Genomic DNA, 23,976 nt, shown 5'->3' on the forward strand with positions numbered 1-23,976 from the left:
CGTGTAGTATGAAAACAAACGTTTCCCCGATTCTTTAAGGCGCGAGGTAGCTAGGTTAGCACCTATGCTAACGCATTCGACATGCTCATCCTCCTTCTGATTGAAAATGGTTTACTTATGTCAGCAAGATGTTTAAATGTCAGGACATCAAATATCTTCGACACATGAGGTCAAATCTTTTACCTGTTTTACTGAACGAGCAAGCAAACAAACAGCTTAAAGGTAGGAATTCAGAGGAAATGAAACAAAAAGTCCAGCTATGCCTTTGCCCAGCTAGCACCCCAACGCGTCACACACCTATGTCCCGCCCACTCAGCAAAAGTACGACAGCGATTGGACGTCGGAAGAGAGGCTGAACGGCTACTCGCGCAAATAAGGTGAGTAATATGTTAAACGTCACTCGCGGAATGAGCTTGATCTACAGGCTCCTCCAAGTAGGTGCTCCATGTATAGGCCTACATTACTACAAGGGACCTCGGTGTGCTAGCTTTAACAAAACATATCTAAATATATAAGTCACTTCAAATCTTCAGCAATACGCATTAGCTACATACAAAGGAAAATATCAAAAGCTGCCAAAATATGCAGACTGAATTTCTGCTATTAATGCAGTTTTATTTGTGTTGTGGTCCTATTTTAAGTTAATGTACTCTTTGGCTGCGAGGGTGAAGTTCAGTTTGTTTACCAATATAAAAACATGGACATATATTCACGATGTGTTCAGAAATGTATGACATAGCTACAAATACAAATAGTAGGTCCTAAACGATTTTTTAAAAATACTTATAGTTTGCTGTTTTGTCTGTCAAGCAGCAAGTGCATATTCTATAGTTTAGTTACATATTGAATGTGGTAGTCTATAGCCTGAGATTCAACAACAGAAAATGAAATGGTTTAAAAAAACGTCTCAGTGGGTGTGGTCATATCTTCCAGTGGGAGGTCATATTTTTTTCTGAAGGCCTGGGAGTATGAAGGTGCAGAACAGTATTATCACTGTTCATAGGATCGCACTCTTCTGGGCTGAGACTGATGATATCATTCCCAGGTCTGTTGGAGCCCATCCTCCCGCTTAAATATGCAGCGACAGTACAAAGTGCAAGCAAAGAGTTTCAAGCACAGCTGATAAAGGACCACTGGCCGAAATGTCCTGTTTCTTTAAACATCTCGTGCACTACACTACAATTTCTCTACCGCTACATTTTTAACATCAACAGTACACTGCAATTACATTCACACACACACACACACACACACACACACACACACATATATATATATATATATATATATATATATATATATATATATATATATATATATATATATATATATATATATATAATGACTGTATGAGTATAAATAATCTTATATAATATTACCAACACTATCACCAATTAATATACATCTTATATAATTTTATCTGACCTAGTAAAAGCAGCATAATAATTTTAAGAATACATTTAAATAAAAACATTTGTTAGCTTAGTTTTTACTTTAATGATAAAGTATTAAGTTACTGATAGATTAGAATGCATTCAAGCACCAAAAGAAATATATGAATGAGCTGTACAAACGGTTTATGTGTCCTCAAATATTCTTTAAGTCCCCATATAATCAATACCGTACAAATACCGTAGATACAATTAGTAAAGCTATAGATAGGCTGTTATAGGCTGTAGCATATATAGCAGATGGACGGAAAAGTGAATAGGTTATTAAGTTTTCTAACAATTTAATTTGTTATCATAAAACATGGATCGAAATATTAATGCAAAGTACAATGTTTTCTTGAAATACAAGCACAAGTTTGTAAAACGTCCCTATTTTATCTTTATCGGTAATATAAAGACGGGACGGGGTAGCAAAACGAGCGGTAATGGTAATTTTGCAAACACTTGATCTTTTTGATTAGACCTATTGTTGTTATAAGATCTTATAACATATGAATCACCTCGTTTTGTATTTTATGTTTTAAGCATATAGTAGTAATGAAGAGAATTAAACAGAATTTTATTTGTAGCGCCTTTCAAAATACCCGGGATCGCTAACACAACCAAGAGCACTGACTAAACTATCACAGCCTGCTATTTTTATAGCCTTTTACATTAATACAACCTGCTATTTTTATTTGTATTTTTTAATGTATGTTTAGCAGCATTAAGGTTCAATATTTGTGCTACTAGATAGCATATAGGACAGAAGAATACAACTTGGCTTACTCCAGTTCAGTGTAGCTCAACTCTAGTTTTTAAAGCAATAGAGCTAGTGCTAATTAAATGATCTTTTGTTGACAGATATAAAATGAATCAATTGAAAAATCTGCCAGCTGCTGACATTATCAATCACACAGTCTCACACAGAAGTTGGAACACGCGACCAGCAGGTTTAGAATAAATCTGCGCAGCCGCACGAGGCTGGAGGATAAAGCTGAAAAGCTCCAAACTTCGAGGCCATGTAGAGATATTTATTGAGACGGATAGTTTAAATAACTCCGTCCAACGTTTACCTATATAAATTTAGTACTAACATATTCCACCGCTATACTACTAATTTATTCCACCCCTAGAATTTCAGACTAGTTTCTGTTTAGTATTAGCCTGTGGGAACATTTTGGCTAGACATTTTACACGTTAAAATAAACACAAAACAAACAAATCTAGCAATAAATAATATTAAATGGTATAGTGTTAAAAGATAGAAGAAGCTGGAAAGGTTAGACTAAGGGGTAAGCTCGACCTGCACTAACAAATCACCTCACGGTTCGCGAGAATGACTGGGCATATGGCGCGCGCTTCAGAGAAATGACCTCAGCAGTCCTCAAAAATTAGCGCAGGAGTTTGATCTGGTTAATGACTCTAAATAACATCCTGTCGTTTATGGTGCTTTAACTGGCTCACTCTTTATGAGAAGGAATTAGACTAATTAAATTGATAAAATGATTATGAGTCACAAATGTGTTTAAAAGCTGTCCTATTCGTTTCGACACAGACCCCATTTGTGCTATATAATTAAATGTATTTATTGCAATAAAAGAGACAGTGCAGGTCCCCTTAAATTGTCTTTTCATAATGAACACATTTACCAAGGATAATTAATATATAAACTATTTCGATTTGTCACTTTGATTTGTATTCTAGTTAATTGTGGAAGTAATTACCAAGGTAGTGAGCAGCTCTGAGGAAAGCCTTGTGCTTGGAGGGCTGCCTCTTTCTCGGGGCGCAATATTAATTTTACCCTCTCCTGATGTGATGAAAAAGAGCCATAAATCTCTCTGATTGGAACAGACCAATGTTAAACGGCTTCATATTTCATCGCCGCTTTAATAGAAATATTCATGCGGTCCCTTAATGAAATTAAACCCGGAAAGGGACAAAGCTGCAATTTAATGCGTGCACGTTAAAGGCCCGGTAGAGCTTTATTGGCTGACATCTGCGATACAAGAAAAGTGTTTCAATGGGAAAATTCATATCGCACAAAGTCCAAATTGTCCATAATGTCGCCGGATCCGCCATAGATGGAGAGGCCCATTTGTCTCTGAATAGCGCATACCAATTTAATCAGGTAAACCCACTAACCGAACCGAATCGGGGCTGTGCATACAAATAAGGCCTAGTAAACGACTGGAGGGGGTTTCGAAGTAGAAGCCTCACTGTGAATTCGTGCCCGCGGCTCTTTCTGTAAACTTCCACAATCCGCTATGCAGCTCATCATCCTTCTCAGCAGCCTGAGTTCGGCACACCGCTATCCATCAGATAACTCAGCTATTATAACTTAATCGGTCATGATATCATTTCGGTTCTCAATTAAATCCTGATCCTTGTCGAATCCGCTCTGTGACTTGTTGATTTCCCCTGAGCAAATAAACGAGGTCTGGACGTCCCGGGAGAGTGGTTAGCTAATGAATAGAGGAAAACTAATCCGCTTTATTGGTAGACAGGTTAAGGGCAGCAGAGTGTCAATAATTCTCGCTCTGACCTCTTCGTCCATTAGCTTAAAGAGGCTGATTAGAGAGAAAGACCCTGCCACGCGCGTGGCTCCCCCACACTAGTTTCCTTCTATGAACTTAAATGCCAAACGAAACCAGTATTTTCACAGATTCATGACCATCGACACACGTACACCGAGAGAAAAGCCTCAAGAGCTTATACTGCCACGTTTGTATTTGAGTTTCTAAATGTCCTACATTTTAAATGTCCTAAAACACCATATAAATATCAAAATAAAATAATGAAATAGACCTATCATATAGGCCTACCTTTATCTGTAGGTTCTGCTATATTGTACATATGTATGGTGCGTACTGAAAATTATTTAAAATGTACTGAAGAAACTCGGAGAAAGAAAAACGAAATAGCATACACGATAACTGAACAGTCTCAGAAAAAAGTTAACGAAGTGAAATGAAAATCAAATGGGGTGTATATGTTTTATTAAAATGATAATTAATAACAACGACCTTTTGCTTGAGGTTCGCCTGCTTGAGAAATAAAAACAAAAATTCCATCAAAAATGTGATGCGATGTTTTATTTTTATTTTTCCCCAGAAAATATATTATCGAGGAAACATCTACTTAAATTGTAAAAATATGATAATCAGTCCAGTAAATAATCAGACAGTTATTTAATTAAAAATATTTTTGATCATATTTCTCAAGGCCATGTGTTTGCATATGAACCTTTGGTTTGGAGCATCTACAGGTGCGCGCGCAATAGGTGTCCCGCCGATGGTTTATATAGAACCCATACAGACCCTGTGGAGCCAACAAGCGAGAAAAAGATACAGTTTACATCAAAATAAAACTCTACCAGATGAATTACCCCAGCAACCTTCTAATTTATCTATTACGTGCAAATTACAGATTTTAATATGGTTCGGTGTAGGCCCATAGTTTAAATAACTCAGGAAGTCAGTAAGCTATTTGGTGGCGTGGATTTCATTTACTTCGTTCCAAATATTTCTTATGTAGGTCTTATAATGTGTGTGTGTGTGTGTGTGTGTGTGTGTGTGTGTGTGTATGTGTGTGTATGTGTGTGTGTATGTGTGTGTGTGTGTGTGTGTGTGTGTGTGTAGCCTAATATTTAGCTCCCTTGAATATGACTAATAAAATAGGTTTTCTCTGAGTGCGGCTGTAACCAAATAGATATAAAAATATCCTTTTTCTTCTTATCAAATCATGAGGGATGGAATTTATTGTGCCGGGAACGGCTATGCAAAGTACAGCACTAAACCACTGAGGAAGCTGAAACATTGCCCAACAGGACAACCACATGGGTGTCGTGAACAACCAATCCACACCCGCTTCGGCACGCCTTGACATGTGAAGCTCCCGCGTGCATTTCTTAGGCAGAATCATAACTCCGCGGAGAGGAGCCACGACACATCTCAGAAGCTTCAAAGACGGCACGTCCAGCACGCGGCGAACGAGGAGGACCACATGGAGAAATCCAAAAACTTTCGTATCGATGCGCTGCTAGCTGTGGACCCGCCAAAAGTGCAGACCTCTCCACTCGCGCTGGTGACTTCATTGTCCAGTTCCTCCATATCATCCTCCGGAAGCATCCCGGCGTCAGACTTGAACCCAAGCACTGAACTGCGAACTGAGACCCCATCTCCGCCAAGGATAACGTCGTGCGGCCTGATCCCCAAGCCTGGCTTCCTGAGCTCACACTCGGGCATGGTCGGATTACATCCGCAGAGCAGCGGCAGCGTGCCCGCGCAGGCGGTCTACGGCCACCCTATGTACACCTACCCCGCGGCAGCCCTAGCACAGCACCCATCGCTGTCTTACTCCTACCCCCACGGCGCGCACCACCACCCCGGAGACTCGCTCAAACTCACAGCCAGCACCTTTCAGCTCGACCACTGGCTCAGGGTATCAACAGCGGGCATGATGCTCCCTAAAATACAAGATTTCAACAGTGAGTGACTTTAAATTCTACGCTAAATCAACTTGTGTTAAATACATTAACTTACTGAGTTATGCTTCCCGACAAACAGCAGGATTTCTCAGTGTTTGCCGTAAGCTATCAGTTACCATCTAGCGTTGAACATCGAACTGTTAGTTCAGACCTAACGTGTGCATGGGAACACCATGCTTGCATGCTTGGTAAAGCCACTCTTTCATGGAGCAGGAAGGGCGAGACTGTCCTATTCAGAGAGGAGCTAGAATGGACTGATAATGGGCGCGGGAAAGTATCGGGCCCGTGCGAAAACCGCAGCTCGCGCGTGTTTGCACTGAGGACACTACCGCTCTGTTCCGCTGCGCGCGGGCGGATTTACTCAAACCCTCACCTGCCAAACAGGCTGGAAAACCACCAGGTGTCCTGACAGTGGTGTGGTAAACGAAACATACGTGCGAGCTGGAATTGCTCGCTCCTCTCCGTAAGAATAAAGGGGTTTTATTCTGGCCTGTCTTTGGATGTTGGCTATTGACTATCAAAGTAACAGTCATAACACCCATATTTAAAATATAAAATGTATTCCGATTTAGGTATATGATTAGCCTACATAAAACCTACATTAACCTGCATATGCATTTTGAGTCGTTCTGTGCCCCGTTCATAATTAACTTCACTGGCTACAGTAAACAATACTGAATACCATCAGATAATCGTAAGGAAGGGGTGGAGGACGGAGTATATCTGTATTAAGTACAGTAGTTTCTTAACTATTTAGTGCTAATTGTTAATTTATTCGTTTATTCATTTTATATTACTATTTAGAACTTCGTTTCTGCTCCAAACTTGCAAGCAAAGTCATGTGTTTAAAATGATTTCTGATATTATGTAGCGGACGTGTTTGTGTTCCAGCTCAGGCGCAGTCAGGTCTCCTCGGTAAATGCCGGAGACCGAGGACAGCGTTCACGAGCCAGCAGCTCCTGGAACTGGAGCATCAGTTTAAACTGAATAAGTATCTCTCGCGACCCAAGCGCTTCGAGGTCGCCACGTCGTTAATGCTGACGGAGACGCAGGTACATCCCTCCCATGTCGTTAGTCTACAGCGTGGTTTTACACACTGGAGACAGGCGTTACATTTAGACCCCTCACGATGCATTCGTATTCTATTCGTTTTATTTATTTTGTTTGTTTGACAAATAAATTATTCTCTTGTTTTCCCTTTCAGGTAAAAATTTGGTTTCAAAATAGACGCATGAAATGGAAGCGCAGCAAGAAAGCGAAGGAGCAAGAAGCCGAGAAGCAGAAACCCTCCAAAGGGCAGGACCACAGCGACGGGATCGAGCAGGCGGGTTATCCAAAGGTAGAGTCAGTCAAAAGCAGCAGAATACGGGACTTTGGGGACAGCGACGACGAGGGCGACAGTTACGCGTACAATTCATCCGACTGTTCTTCGGAGGACGAACGCGCGCATAACGGCGTGAGCCCGCAGCCCTGAGGCGGGTCCTCCTGTACATATAGCCTTATAAGCTGGACATGTGCATCTCTTTAGGGAAATTAACTTTTGACAAACACGAACGTGCATGTTTTCACACTCGGCAGTAAATCCTGCTTTCTGGGGCAAACGGCAGATTCAGGAAACAGTTCAGAGACTAAGGCTAAGTTGTAATGTGAATGGACTCCGTTCAAAATACCATTTTAGGACCTATATTTTATTTTTTATTTTTTGCTTAATATAGTCTAGCCTGTATCATGAAAATAGCCTGCGAAAACTGTTATAAAGCATGTATTATTAAAATGGCGTCAAATAGAGCAAATCATTTTATTGGTATCAAGCCAATGACATGGTTTCAAAAGTTAATAATAATAATTCGCCGTTTAGCCTTATAGTCTTTGACATGTCGCCCCTTCGTTTTATAGTCGGTAACCACTTTGTTCTACAATTAATTTCTGAAACTCGATGTTGTGTCCTTGTGTCCAAAATGTTTACGTGTGGAAATGTGTTTATTTTTATATAATGTATTTATAAAATGGCTTTACAATTGCATGTAGGCTAAATTGTTTATCTTTATGACGAAGACGCTAATAAATTGTTTTTTTATGTTTAGTCTAGCTGTGTACTGCGTCGTGCAATTCCAAACTCCAAAAAGTTTCATTCAAGTCGATATTAAAACTCAAAAGCGAGTATACGGGTAACAGTTAAATTGCTTTACATTTAGAGTATATATTGTACAGGTGAATGAAGTCTCTTTCCCTCCAAGTAAATATATGCTGCACTAAATGCAAAGCGTTTCTGTTGTCGTGACCTGGCCGGGTCATGGGAATCGCTGTATATAGAGCTCGCGAATCTGTGCAAATGTGTGAGCGAGCACACTCGAGTATGGCAGGCAGCAACTGAAACATCTCGCACCACGGCTGCGGTGGACACACAATAATGAACGTTTGAAAGAACGTCCATCCATCAGCAGTTCACCGAGCAAGCACAGGCTATTTATGTGTTTGAAATCAACCTAAGAGTTATTCAGCCCTTGGTAGAAGATGGACTTTACAATTTAAAAATCCTTTCTTAACCCAAATGAGCAAACCTAAATCGGATAAATTGAAATAAGGGTTCATTAATTAAACTTCATAATACATGTATCGTTAACTACATCGACATAATTATACATTTTTTTGTTCTAATGTTATGGAATAAATTATTGTAAATGCTTTAGTAAAAATTATTAAATAACTCCAGCGACAGCAACTGTAAATTGTAGTCTGATTTACGGCCTAATGGTCTGATTTTGGTAAGCTAAAATATATCACAAAAAGTAGCAATTAATTAATTAGTGTGCTTGTTATCAATGTCGACTAAAACAGGCCACTCCATTTTACAAACAAACCTGTTTTCATATACAGATAAATAGGTCCACATTGTATTCGTTCCACCCGTAACAGGCAGATTCTTTATAACCTGGCCGAGGACGTCGGGATGTATAAGCGGTACGCGGCGATGGTAGCGGGCGCGAGATGAAGACGTTTTCAATAAGACGAACGTGAAAAGAAAATGATAAACAAAAAAGGCGATAGCGCAGCGGCACGCGACTGCGCGCTTTAATGGGCTTTCGACAGTGTAATTTAAGTCAATTTCTCAGAAAGCACATTTCAATTAATAACGGCAAGGCTTTATCGGGTAATAAACCCAGTGATCTATCTGGTCTTTGCCAGGAAGCTCTCCTCGGAATCAATTAGAAACAATTTAAATATAATCACCACTCTCTTCCTCTCAGCGCCAGGCCAACGGAACAGTCCATTTGGACACTGAGTGCGCGCTCCTGTCTTATTTGTCCGTAGCTAATTATGGAGATTGTTTTATGGTACTGTCACAGATGCCCACAAAGCACCATGAGACCTTTGGCTGATTCTGATAATTAGACCTACGGATGCTTTCTGTTCTGAAAAGTTTCAGTCACAGACATATCAAGTAGATATCATATTTCATGACTTCAGCGTATCTAAAATGGTTTAAAAGAGTGCAATGCAAATAAATAAGTACCGCTCTAACATCGTTTCAGGAGGGTTCTGTATAGCATACATGACGTTAAACACAGCACACTGGGCAGACAGAGCTAATGCGCGCATTGCGCAGGAAGCGCCACTTATCGATCTGAAGCCCATGTGCAGCTGCGCGAGCACAAAAGAGCCGCGTCGTTATCAGCAGCTCCGGCACCCTTAGCGCGAGGAAGGCCTTTGATGCAAGCGGGCGGGTCACGTGCAGTTTCCCGTTCGCCAGGTGAGACCCCAAAACTTACCAAGGACAGAACAGGAGGAGAACGGTCGTAACGATCATAGGCACTAGTCTTAGGTCTGGCTTGTAATACTACGAACCACATACGACAAGCGACAGCATGAGACTCTCCGACGGGACACTGCTTTGGTTTAAACCTTGTTATGTTCATTAAAGGGAGATTCCAGCGGTATTAACCCTAATCCTGTAGATAGAAAGCAACGTCTGAAGTGTAAATGCTGATCTTTCTTGACTGCTCCTCTTGGGTTTCTATTATAAGCGTGTTATAAGCGTGTAAGGCCAGGTTAGGCCTACTACATGTATGGTGCTTTGTGTTTTGTCTGTTAGTATTTTAATACTAAAATATGCCTATTTATGAAACATTTTGGTGTAAAAAAACAACCAACCAACCCCATCCAAAGACCCCCGCAGCACTGTTTAATCTTCGGCTTCTACACACATAACCTCGCTAACATTTGATATGTCCAGACTGAACTTTTTTTGACCTCCCATTCTTTACCTACACCATAACACGAGATTAAACCGTGCACAACACAAAGCTGCGTATAATTCCTCACTATTCACTTATGATTATATATACAAAAGGTAAACAATGTTTTGTTTCATACAAATACACCCAATATTAATACAAAATTAAAATACTACTGCTATGCATGAATTAAGCTTTTTGAGCTACTCGCTGAAAATGTGTGTATATCCTAATCACAGTCAGGATATCTGAGCAGTTATCGGCTACAAACAACACTTACTTCCTATTATAGGGTCATAACGAGGTCACCGAGACCCTATCCAAGGTGCGACACGCTCGCGCTCTCCGTCTAAAACACACACACAAAATCTCGTCACACACCGCTACCCTTTTTCTCGCTCTGGTCACCTGTGTGTATCTTAGTGGGCTGGACTTTCATTACATGGTTCTGTTCACACATGGTGACAATGTTGTCTTTGTCGGAGTGGGAATGAGGCCCATCTGTGGAGCACCCCCCCCCACCCCTTCCCCTACAAACCTGTGAGAAAAACAAAGTTAAGACTGATGTGCCATCAATGGTCTGTTTGATCTCCTACAGGTCTGACACATCAGATTAGACTTGATCAATTGAGAAACAACAAAACATAACTTAGCCCATCAACAACACAGCAGAAAAAAAGAAAGCCTGCTTATTCAAATGCTGCAAACTCCAAAACCTGCAAGTTACTTTGGGCAAATGAGTGGCTGCAGCGGAGAGACCTCCAAGGGCACACGGAAGCTGCAGGAGACGCTGACCCCTCCCTGCTGTGGGCTGATGTTGAAAATGCGAGTGTCAGTAATGAATTAAGCTCAGGCCTTGAATGTAGCAGGGGCACACGTCAACCGCACCCGGGATGACAGTGTGGCCAAGAACATAAATCCATGTCTTGTCCCCTGAGCCTGAACATGGATGCATGATCGCGCCTCCTGTCTAAACGAGACGGCAAGAGATCATAACGCAGCAGTCAAATGGACGCAGGCCACACAGTGAGATCTAAAAGTGAGGGGCGGCGGCCTCTCACATTCTGATCCGGTACACAAACCCGTCAACGAGATGCAAACTAGAAACCAGCAAGAGTGAGTAACACGGAGAAATGGCCATGTGTAGCGGTACTGTAGGTATAGCTTTACATTGCTGTGATTACACACATCAGCATGGAGCAAACAAGCAAATCAGAAATGGCATGATTATTTCCAGCCACAAAATCTGCATTAACTAACACAAACTGTAAACAAAACCTGCTGACAAACACGACTCAGGATTTATCAGACTGAACAGCTTGTGTCTCAGGTTTGAGCAGCATTTACTGACCAGTGCAGCACTTGGCCCATCTAGTTTATTAAAAGTCCACAGCCTACCCCAGGCATCCCTCTTGAATAGGGACAGGTGAGATGGCAAAAATATAATACTTTGATATCATAACCCATATGACAAGGTTTAGTTTTTCTGAGGTTTGCCAACAACTTTGAATACAATTTAAAATAGTAGCAGTAGTAATTTAACATTTACGAAATGTTTTATAGAACAGAACGAAATAATCATAATGGGAGGTTTGAACTATGGACAACACCTTTAAAGTTACTGTGATAATGAAAGCATACAGTCCATTACCCTTCCCTAAGCTATAGCCCCGTGTACAGAAGTAGACACAGCAAAGGTATAGTCATATTACTCATCCATAACCCACAAATGTGAGAAAAACACAGCCATGGGGAAGGTGTCTTACAAAATAATTATATTGTCATAATTGCATTGTCATATATAACCATGTTTTCATATTCATGTTGACTTTTCCATATATTTCCATTTTTATCAATCCTCACAGGTCCAGAGACACGATACAATACCCAAAATATGCCAGCAGATCTAGATGTGGTTTACGTGGTGAAGTTGTCCATAGAACACTGGTACGAGAAAAGGCACTGTTAGGCAGAAAGTGCGTCCCAGAAAACTCATTGTTGTGTTGTGTGTTATAATTTGAGTTTGGTGTCCCGGGCCTCCATGGCTTTAATGGCGACCTCTGCTCTTGCTGTCAGCAATGCTGTCTGTGGCTCCGTTTCCTGCGTCTGCTTGTTACACAACAGGAAGTGCTGGATAAAGAGCTTCAGGCCTTCCCGCAACATTCCCAACTTGGGAATTCCTGAGATCCTGGATGCAGAGTACACATGAAGAAACAGTCACTCAGACATGCATGGAATTCTGGGAATTTTTGGATCCTACTTCACACCTTTCAGAGCCCTGCCTGAATGTGCAGTGGGAGGGAGGGTTGGTGATGGGAGCTGTCCATCGTAATTACTCACCTGTAAATAAATACTCACACCGTAATTACTCACCTGCTGAATATGTGCACCAGATCTTCTGGCTGGGTCTGCTGGAGAAGTTTCGAGAGGATTTGCTTCAAGAACTTCATCTTTGGTTTATCGAGCTCCCCAAACTCTATGGCCTTAGACAGACAGAGAGAGAGAGTGAGAGAGAAAACACAAGAATAAAATCATACAGGACTTCTCATGACCTTGAGTACTTGTTAGGACAGAACATCTCGACTTAAAGGCTCATGTTTCTACAGACCAGCTGATCACTAATGTCAATATTTTAAATAATAGCTGAAATGTACAATAACTAATTACCATGTTTAAACTCAACAAAGGTTAGTCACTGTGCAGCTCCCTCCTCATTACAGATTTAAGAAAGAAAAAGAATAAATATTGGAATGAAAAAAAAACCCAAACAATAATCCAGCCCAGATATGCCGACCCACTGTGACGAGGGAGTGCTGGATGATGGAGTCCTACCTTAAGGATGGAGAGTGAGAGGGAGTTTCTCTGTAACAAGTGGGTCACCAGCAGGACCAGGTTATTGAAGGAAGTGCTGCACAGGGTTGCCAGGTCTTTGAACTTATCCCACAGACAGAACTGGAAGGTCATCTGGCCGTGTGATGCAGGAACACAGACCAATGGGTAGTTATGAATCTGAGTTTGGTTTACAGTAATAAATAGAATGTATGTTGCCATGTTTTGAAAATGTTATGAACCGGGTTGTTGCCATTACCTGGAAGCGGCGATCATGTGTGCAGAACTTCTCTGCAAGAACAGCGTAGAAGGAGTTAAAGCTTTTCTCCTGCAGACAGCAATCCAGCAGCACATGAACAATGTCCCGCTCCTGTTGTCCTTTAAGACCTAGTCTGGAGGAGGTGGGAGGGGAGAGAGGGGAGACGAGGGGAGCAACGTGGTGTTACCAAAATAAACAGCAATAATAAGAACAGGTTAAACATATCAAACAGGTTAAGCACATAAAAAAAGAAAGAGAACACCAGAGAAAACCTTAATCCTCGTAGACCTGGAACCCAAACAGACAAAGCTCCAACCCTACTAGAGAAAAGGAAGCTGACAGTGAAGCAAACAGACCTCAGCAACTTCTCAAAAGCATCCAGATAGTCCTCGCTGGTCATGATCACACAGAAGATGTTCCTCCTCACGTCTGTGTTCATGCGCTGCTTGCGGGCCAGATCCATGACCTTAGAGCTGAACTGATAGCAGAACGTCACAGCACAGTCGTGACAGCAGTGTGCAATAATGACGCTACGTTTTGTTTAAGTTATAACCATATTATGTTACAACATTTTCAGAAGTTACTACGGCTGTGATTTTTAAGAATCTCCATTATCAACGTATTCCAAAAGCTGCATAGATCTCAGTGATCATCAGTCATCAAAACGTTCCACACCTGTTGCCCAGTAGCAGGCTGGGTAGCCGGTTTATTGTCATGGTCACCAATCATGGGCGCCCCACTCCAGGATGACCCCACGATCCACCAGCGGCCGACCTGATCAGCTTCCAGAAGATTCTCCAGAGACACCCTGAGTTTCACGTCAGTTCCACCAGCACGGTGCTGCACCTGCACACCACACGGGTAACAGACCTCTCATTTATTTACACCACAGGGCGCGTACGCGTACACACACACACACACACACACACACACACACCTCAAATAAATACACAATTTTTTTTTTTTTACAAATTAATAAACAACTTTTAAATTAAATTATATACAAAACAATAAAACACAGTGAAGAAAAAAAGAAGCTTGAATTCTCTGCAACTTGTGGTCTGAGAGGGTCAAACTTGTGTTACATTTCTTAAATGAAAAAATGCTATTTCGGTATTATCAATATAAGATTTAAAGGTTAAAGTCTAAAATTGCGCCAAGATTTTGTCGCATTGCCAAATGATGACAATTTCTGTTTTTTCTTCATTTAATTAAAAATTTTTCTATTTGTCCAGTTAAGGATACTGGCGAACTATGAGGTTGTTTGTTTAAAACACGTACACAAATAATGGGGCATGAACACGTCTCACACACACACACCCGTCACCACACTATTAACAGTGCGCGCACACACACACACACATGCTAGGTGGGATTAAAAGGTTCTTTTCTCAGTTTTGCATAAACCTGCTGTCCACTTAATGCGTTTTAGACTAAATGTTGAATTTCACTTCACTGATAAATAAAGCTGTTCAACTTCACCACAGTTTTGCTGTCTCAATCCTGGTCTGTTCTACCTCGTCCACCACTGTGGAGTAGAGGTTGGAGACACTCATCATGGATATGAACAGCGTTACATTTGAGAAAAACTACAGACCTATTCTTTTCTTGTAGTATTCCTTCACTGGTTTGTTGTGAGCCATGGAAGTAATTTTTATCATCAAATACAGCCACGGATCTTTTGACTGCAAATATTGCAGTGGTTTTGCTAATATATGGGTATAACACACCCACCCCCCCTTGTGGTGAGTGAGTACAGTGCACCCCCTAATGGTGAGTGGCTCTCACCAGAGTCCGGTGAAGCTTCTTAAGCCTCTCCGCAGGCTCAGGGTCGTAACCCGGAATCTTCCGCATGTCGTTGTTCTTCAGTGCCAGCATGGTCTCCAACATGAACCGCACCTGAGAGAAACACGTTACCTAAATAATCTGCACACGAGAGAAAGATGTTATCTAGGTTAAATAACCCACACGAGCAAAACATGTTACCTAAATAAACCACACATTAGAGAATGTCATCTAAATAACCCGCACATGAGAAAAATGTTTAATAACCCACCTCAGAAACAACTGCACCTGAAAGAACATGTTTCCTAAATACCATGTATGTGTCAAAAACATTAGCTAAACCATTAACAATATCTCCTACCTGAGAAAACGTTACCTAGATAACCGGCACCTGAATATTATACCCAAAGCCGTCCTGAGAGAAAATGGACACACACAGTTATTGACGTGAAACACCACTCTTCCACAGCGCTCCTGAGTGCTAGTAGTTTACGACCTCACCAGAGATCCCAGCATGCAATAGTTACATGCTTCACCAGTGCTAACATCTACCCAAGCCTTCCAGCTATAGGTAAGAGCAGTGAAAGGTTCCAGCGGCTCCCTACCCTGGTGTGGGAGGTTCCAGCGGCTCCCTACCCTGGTGTGGGAGGTTCCAGCGGCTCCCTACCCTGGTGTGGGAGGTTCCAGCGGCTCCCTACCCTGGTGTGGGAGGATCCAGCGGCTCCCTACCCTGGTGTGGGAGGATCCAGCGGCTCCCTACCCTGGTGTGGGAGGTTCTAGCGGCTCCCTACCCTGGTGTGGGAGGTTCCAGCGGCTCCTTACCCTGGTCTGGTCGTGGGAGCACGGCGCCTCTGTGCTGGCCTTGCGCTGGGCCTCGCTGATCAACTCCTTCAGGGCCAGCGGGTTGTCCTTACGCAGGGTGAAGCCCACAGTTTTGAGCAGCAACAGGACGAGCTCCAGGTCCCGCGTGGAGAACGAGGCCAGCAGACATCTGAGCAGGTCGAACACCAGCACTGAGTGCACCACCTGGAAGTTGTACAGGTGGGCAATCATGCACACCAGGTTGTCACACTCTTTGCCTGCATCTGTGCCCTGATGGTGGGTGTCATCGAAACGCCGGACAACTGTTTCCAAGAAATGAGCGCCAACCTGAGAGTGAGAGTGAGAGAATCATCAATTAGAGGCACAGGGAATCAAACAAACAACACAATTCTGGTGTCAATAGATATACAGCATGTGGACTTTACTTTAAAATTAAATATCATATACCAAAACCAGCTACATGTCTTTTGTTTCAGTAGTTGATTTCACTGTCTATTTAAATATTGGGGAAATGAACTGCAATATGGGAAATGTAGTACCTCCAGCCCAACTGTATGATGTATAACACTAAGCAACAACATGTGCTCCATCAGCAGCCTGGCAAACAAAGACAAAACAATAAACACACTTCACTACACTCCTTCAAAAACAATAAACATTACTGCATTCATCCCACACAGATAATACAAATTTCACCAAGAGCGAAAGGAACATCATAAAAATGCTACCAGCCGGATGCAGTGATATGAAGCCATTACAATTTCACATCAGTCTCGTATTAGAATAGATGTGCTCCATGTGCTAAATATTAAACAGATTATAACCTTTTACCCATTTAAGTGGCCACCAATCATAACCCTTTACCCATTTAAGTGGGTTTAACAAATGCTTGAAATGCCTACCAGTATCAATTTAAACATTTATAGCATTTGACAGAAGTAAAGGTTTATTACCAGTAGTAATTGCAGGCATTACGTGCCTACGTATGGCACAGAACCAGATTTATTGCAGGTTTAGAGCAGCTGTTACCTGCGTGGCCTCAAAGTTCTGCTCATGTGGAACTGTGTTTACCTGTCAGGCATCAGCGAGGGAGTGACGCAGGCGGCTAGCAGAACCTCGGTCAGCACGTCGTTCATGTCTTTCCTGCTGTAGCTCATATACAGCTCCTCCAATTGTCCACTGATGGAACCCAAGTTGGGCTCACTCAGCCTGCCAGTGACAGATCGACGTCAGTCATATGATCACTGAGCTGTTTAATCAGCACCGGATATGTGGATGATGCACGGTGTAGCTGCTTTAGCCGGGGCTACTGGCAGGGTGGTGATGTTCTCCGATTGGCTAATATGAGCAGCCTTTTATGTCAATTACTTAATTCCAGCAAATCCTTATAGCACAGCGTTCATCATTATATGATTCACAGGGTAACCTGTTTACAGTTGTTATAAAATTATAAAAAACACAGTCCATTCACAAACACAAATGTGTAAACACCACCACCAACTTGTGCTGGAGAAAGTACATTATTTACTTCACTCACACACAGACTGTCAGATCACTAGCATCATTCCACCTGTTCATCAGTACCTGTTCATCAGGCCCTTCAGACTCCGCTGCAGCCTTTCCAGCTCAGCTTTGCGCTTGCTCTCTGCTGCCTCCCGGAGGTAAGGAGGGACGTATTTTCCTGCCTCAGGTGCACTCTGAACGAAGGCAACAGCAGTTAACAGAGCGTGTGCTCTCCACTATAGACACGACTAACGGTATACAACCATAGACCAGCTCCACTACATAACACGACTAACGGTATACAACCATAGACCAGCTCCACTACATAACACGACTAACAGTATACAACCATAGACCAGCTCCACTACATAACACGACTAACTACAACACTGGCAGATTAGTTCTTAGACAACAAACTGTGAAACAAACAAAGTGAATTTTGGATAAAGTAACATAGCATACATGTATGAAAAAGACTTGGTGATGAATGAAAGTGAACACAAAGGAGCCAAAATGATATCTGCTTAATTACCAATAACCCACTGGTTTGTTACCAATAACCTACTGGCTGTTCTCCGTCACAGGACCTGTCCCCAGAGGTCTCCCCTTCTCCACTTTTTACGGGCTGTTTTCCTGATGCGGTTACCCCCTCTTCCTCTGCATTAATTTCGCTGTCTTGTTCTTCAGTTTCGTCTTCTTCTTCGGACATAGCGTCCAAATCTCTCTCCGGACCTGCGTGCACTGAACTATCCTTGTCTTCCCCCGACGTGTCTAGTTCCGCCTCCTCAACGTCGCTCAGGTCGTTTAGTTTCTCTAACTTTGTTTTCGCCTTCGCGGCGCATACGTCTTCGTCGCCACTATCGTACAACCCTGTCCCCGATGCTCCTGGGTCCAGAATTCCTAAAATATAATCAAGTCCGTCGCTGACAAACGACTGTGGAAGACTTTGCTTGTTCCTTCTTTTATTAAGGCCAAGGCGTTTCTCCAGTTTCTTTATTTCTTTATCCTCGACAACGTTCGCCTCCAGCAAGGCCCGTTTTCTCGCCATATCCAGTTTCGCCTTCTTTCGTTGCGGTGGCAGCGTCTGGAAGTGAACTTTTCTTTTCCGTTCGTCTGCATCCCGTCCCGGGCGCGGTGTGGTAGCGGCCTGAATGGTCTCTCCTGTGTCGCCCCCCGGATTACCGCGCTGTTCGTCCCTAGTGGCCTTAACCGCACTTTTCTTGGTCGGAGAGCTCGGCGTTCCCGTGAGGTGACTTCTCTTCTTTTTCTTCTTCAGCTTTCTCTTCTCTTTGCGCAGTTCTTTGCGGCTTTTCTTTTTAACGAATTGTCCAATTTGCTCATAATGCTCAGCGCCGCTGTGTCCTCCTTGGCTTTGTACATAGTTATTGACAGAAACCATGAATTTCCGAATCTTATTCTTCTCCATTTTGCCTCTCAATCTGCGTTTGCACTTCATGTTTGGTTAACTAGCTGTTAGCTCTGTTTACTCAGCGTTAGTTAACTTTTCAAGCTGGCGCATGTTTTTTCTATAACAGTTCTTTGAGATGCCTACATTACTCACTGTATTCTCATTAATCTATGTGGTGCCCTACTGTACCAGAAGAAACAGCTCAACGAAAGCCACGCAGTTCACATGTAATATGAAAGTGGCCATATGCACGACCCCTAACCTCGTTTTTGAGCCTACTAAACCTTCATACCGCCCCCTGTTGGATGGCGTGTATAGCGCCGTATCAAACATTAATCGAATTATTAAATAATGAAAACAGTGGAGAAATGGAATAAATATTCTAAATAAAATGTGTAAAATAAATTACACCGATGATAAACAAAAACAATACCAATCGTGTATGAAATTTCCAATGAAAAGAAATCACTTAATAGGTAAGACCTTTTAAAGGACCAGTGCTATCTATCATTTTGGATGACATATCCTTTTTTATTTCCCATAAACGCAGGGGAGTGTTATCAGATGCACCTCCACCCACAGATCTACTACCAAACCTCATTCCATTTCCCTCTGAGCTGCTGTACACACACACTATCAAACCTCTTACACACTATTGAACCTCTTACACACAACATCCTCCACTCTCACACACACTATCAAACCTCTTACACACTATTGAACCTCTTACACACAACATCCTCCTCTCTCACACACACTATCAAACCTCTTACACACTATTGAACCTCTTACACACATCATCCTCTCACACACACTATCAAACCTCTTACACACTATTGAACCTCTTACACACATCACCCTCTCACACACACACTATCAAACCTCTTACACACTATCAAACCTCTTACACACATCATCCTCTCTTACACACACTATCAAACCTCTTACATACACCATCATACTCTCTCTGTCTCTCTCTCTCTCTCTCTCTCACACACACACACCACCAAATCTCTAACACACCATTATACTCTCTCTCCCTCTCTCTCTCTCTCTCTCTCTCACACACACACACACACACACACACACACACACCATCATCCTCTCTCACACACACTATCAAACCTCTTACACACTATCAAACCTCTTACACACAACATCATCCTCTCTCACACACACTATCAAACCTCTTACACACATCATCCTCTCATACACACACACTATCAAACCTCTTACACACTATTGAACTTCTTGCACACATCATCCTCTCACACACACACTATCAAACCTCTTACACCATCATACTCTCTCTGTCTCACACACACACACACACACACACACACACACACACACACACACACACACACACACACACACACACACACCATCAAATCTCTAACACACCATTATACTCTCTCTCCCTCTCTCTCTCTCCTTCTCTCTCTCTATCTCTCACCCACACACACACACACACACACACACACAAACACACCTCTTACATACACCATCATACTCTCTCTGTCTCTCTCTCTCTCTCACACACACACACACCATCGAATCTCTAACACACCATTATACTCTCTCTCCCCCTCTCTCTCTCTCTCTCTCTCTCTCTCTCACACACACACACACACTAACACACTATCATCCTCTCTCACACACACTATCAAACCTCTTATACACACATCATACTATCACACACATTCTTCATGCTCCACATCCTTGCATATTTACAAGCATACACATTTTGTCCATACATACACAGTTGACATCATTATCCTAGCTATTATTAAGGATAGAAAAGGTTAGACTATGATCAGAGAAGGAGACTTGCAATAGTAGTTATAGCCTTCTTGTACTGTTGTGAGAGCCTTTGATAGTGATTGGATTCTTTATTTAGGTGTCAAGAGTTTGATTCTAGTCTTACAACGCGCAGTGTTGACTTTCTGGGTGGAGCTTGTTCAGCTCATCTATAAAATCTGAATTTGAGTTAGCAGAGGGAAATAAAAGAGAAGGGGAGAAGAGAAAGAGAAGAAGAAGAAGAGACATGCAACAAAAAAGGAAAATATATGTATATAAAATGTATGTGGGTATATGTTAACCCCTAAGTATCGTTTACAATTATGGCTGTGAACTACAGGAGTGCAGTACCTAAGAAAGAAAGGTTCGGTGGGGAAACGAGATGGTTTGCAGATAAAAGCTGTAAATTACAATCCAACACCCTCCCCAACACCACTCCCAGATGTGGAATGCACTGAAAAGTGTTAAGGGCCCAAGGTATGATAACGGGCAAGAGCCTAGTGTGATAAAACTTATAGAGTAAACACATTTGATTAGAGATCTCAGAAAAAATAAATAAATGGAAACTTTATGATGTTTTGTTTGTTTACTGCCCTGTTTGAGTACATCTGGCAGATAAGATGTGAGGAGGTGTGAGAGTGAGAGAGAGAAAAAGAGAGAGAGAGAGAGAGAGAGAGAGTGTCAATGACCTCTGACTGCAGAGTATGTGTCAGAGGATACTGAACAGACAGAAAAAGTGGAGAAAGACTGGTGTACTGTGCGTATATATATAGGCTCAGGGCGGTGTGTGTGTGTGTGTGTGTGTGGGGGATGATCGACAGCTGTCAAATCAATCAATCAAATCAAGTAATAAATCATTTTGACTGTTAGTGTATACTATTACTCTCTCTCTTGGCTCACAGATGTAATTACCAAAATATGTTTATTGAATAAGCAGAAAGGAAAAACATGCATAACAATCACTGACTAGTATCCTATTAATGACCAGCATTAGGATCACTAGAATAACAAGCCTAACAAGGTAAACAACCTAAAATTAACAATTCTTAGGTAAGCTAACTAAGTTAATAAAGAAAAAAAGTAGAGACAAAATAATCTAAGAGTCAAATAGTCAGAGTCAAAGAGTCAAACAATTCACAAGAAAAGGCTGACAGCAGTGGGCTTTATAAGAGATGTGATGAAGGTAAATCACCTGTATATGATTAGACACAGGTGAAGAGGGAAACACAGGAAACCTGTGCAGGGGCATAACCAAAGGAAGCAAAGCATGCAGAGCAATAAAGACATAAAAAACAAACCAACAAACCAACAGAAAATCAGTGGTATGTGGGGAGGACATGTTGTAGTTTTAGATGGTAAATGAATAACTGAGAAATTAAACAGAAGTGCAGTTCAGTTTGATTGTCTTTCTAAAGAAAGAAAATATATTCAGATGGAGAATTGATTTTTTAAAGTAATAGCACCTCCTGCTTATGTACTACTGGTCTGCATTTCACAGTGACTATAAATAAAAGTTCCACTAGAGCTGCACTGGAATGTGATAAACCTGTAACACATTTCCAGAGAATGGAGTACAGCATTCTCACGGCAATGGGAGGACTGTCTGTTTACACCACAGGAATGATGAGAGTGGGGACCTCCAATTTCCAAAACATTCTCACATTCTGTACTGAGCTTGTCTTTGAATGATGAATAATGCATAACATATTGCAAAAAGGAAGTTGGCTGATAGGTGTGTCCATCATTTTAACAAATTTCTTCATCTGTTATTTCACAGAAAGCCAACTTTAAAGCATACATTCAGTAAAAAGTGCAATAATTATTTGATTAGAATACCTAAATAATGCTAAAGGAATCATGTGGAATCAATTTGCATTGATCAAAGAGGACAAACAGTGTTTGGGACTGAGCATGAGATTTTAGTCTGCCAAAGATTGGGTTGACTGTGGTGGTCTAGTTCTGTGTTCTAATAGTTGAATGGTGGTATGAGTGTTAGCTGCACACATAGTGGGACCTCAGTATGTTATGACTCGATGCATGGAGGCAGATTTGAACTAATGTTGATGTTAACAACTACATATTCATCTATTTTACTGAAATAGTGGGAACATTCTACAATAATAATAATAATATCTCTTGCTCTTGACCAAGTCTGGAAAATTAAGAAATAAAGGGTAAGGACCACTTTTTATAAATGTGCAATACTTTGAATTTGAGTGAACATAATATTATAGTTCTAATGGGTCTAAAAACAACCCAAATGGAAAAGAAATCTGTGAAATGGCTGAATCAATGTAACAGCTGTCACGGAACGCTCCCTGTCCCACTGGTCACATGGTACGGCTCACTGTGTGCAGTGGGAGTTCATTGTCTGTCTCGTTTGTAACCACCCCTATGTTGTTTAGCACACAACTGCACCTGGTTTAGTCTCATTATGTCTGTCTGTATTTAAACTGCTGTAGGACTGTGCTTAGTTGTCGTCATTGTCCATGTTTGTATCTGTGCTCATGTAATTTGCATTTGTGTTTGTTTAATAAACGTCTGCATACATCGATTGAGTCTGCACATGCTGCTCCTTGACCTGCGGCAGTCAGGCCATTACAACAGCACAACAATTGTTCATTGTAAATGTGTATTTCATGTAGAGATGAGCTGACAGTTGGGCATCTGCTAGTGCTAAAAGATAGGCTTCTCTTCCTCTTTGATTTGTGGTAAGACTTCCTGTGTGCGTCTGGGGCTGTTGCTTGTAGTATGTATGTCAATGATATTGTTTAATTTTATAGATGTGCATAAAATGTTGATAGATTGTTATTTTCTTATGTGTAACACTTGTATCAAAACAGCACAAACCACTTGTAATGTAGTCTAATTGGTTTGTTTGCATTCACACTCTGTCCTTAAAAGTCCACTATTGTACCTGCTGGCCTTTAGTAGGTTTATAGTAGGCAAGTCCTACAGGTTAAGATATTCTGTAAACACACTACTGCACAAGGGCTTTTGGCCCATGTTCCACGGTGACTACAGTGGTCCATAGTGACTACAGTGGTCCACGGTGACTACAGTGGTCCATGGTGACTACAGTGTTCCACGGTGACTACAGTGGTCCATAGTGACTACAGTGTTCCACGGTGACTACAGTGGTCCATGGTGACTACAGTGGTCCACGGTGACTACAGTGGTCCACGGTGACTACAGTGGTCCATAGTGACTACAATGTTCCACGGTGACTACAGTGGTCCATAGTGACTACAGTGGTCCACGGTGACTACAGTGGTCCATGGTGACTACAGTGTTCCACGGTGACTACAGTGGTCCATAGTGACTACAATGTTCCACGGTGACTACAGTGGTCCATAGTGACTACAGTGTTCCACGGTGACTACAGTGGTCCATAGTGACTACAGTGGCCCATAATG

At 41.8% G+C, this 23,976-nt stretch overlaps 3 protein-coding genes across 3 annotated transcripts in view; 1 reads left to right on the forward strand and 2 right to left on the reverse strand.

Moving 5' to 3' along the window:
- ube3c (ubiquitin protein ligase E3C) overlaps positions 1–301 on the reverse strand; it is a 38,050-nt gene extending 37,749 nt beyond the window's left edge. The window contains exon 1 of the mRNA XM_027028258.2: positions 184–301. The gene's annotated coding sequence lies outside the window, so the exon portion shown is untranslated. The remainder of the gene's footprint in view (positions 1–183) is intronic.
- Positions 302–5,326: 5,025 nt separating this feature from the next.
- mnx1 (motor neuron and pancreas homeobox 1) lies at positions 5,327–8,003 on the forward strand. Its single transcript, XM_027028261.2, has 3 exons — positions 5,327–5,919; positions 6,811–6,971; positions 7,124–8,003. The coding sequence occupies exons 1-3, from the start codon at positions 5,436–5,438 to the stop codon at positions 7,391–7,393; spliced, it is 915 nt and encodes a 304-aa protein (XP_026884062.1). The 5' UTR covers positions 5,327–5,435; the 3' UTR covers positions 7,394–8,003.
- A 3,477-nt stretch (positions 8,004–11,480) lies between these two features.
- On the reverse strand, positions 11,481–19,014 carry nom1 (nucleolar protein with MIF4G domain 1). The gene is made up of 12 exons (XM_027028259.2): positions 17,918–19,014; positions 17,434–17,546; positions 16,921–17,058; positions 16,389–16,446; positions 15,850–16,176; positions 15,031–15,141; positions 13,918–14,088; positions 13,599–13,720; positions 13,243–13,375; positions 12,987–13,118; positions 12,528–12,637; positions 11,481–12,342 (listed from the first exon to the last, which is right to left on the reverse strand). Exons 1-12 carry the CDS (start codon positions 18,806–18,808, stop codon positions 12,165–12,167), a joined length of 2,484 nt encoding a protein of 827 aa, XP_026884060.2. The 5' UTR covers positions 18,809–19,014; the 3' UTR covers positions 11,481–12,164.
- Between the last annotated feature and the right edge of the window lie 4,962 nt (positions 19,015–23,976).

The sequence above is a fragment of the Electrophorus electricus genome, chromosome 19 (assembly GCF_013358815.1).
Source record: "Electrophorus electricus isolate fEleEle1 chromosome 19, fEleEle1.pri, whole genome shotgun sequence".
Taxonomy (NCBI): Eukaryota; Metazoa; Chordata; class Actinopteri; order Gymnotiformes; family Gymnotidae; genus Electrophorus; species Electrophorus electricus.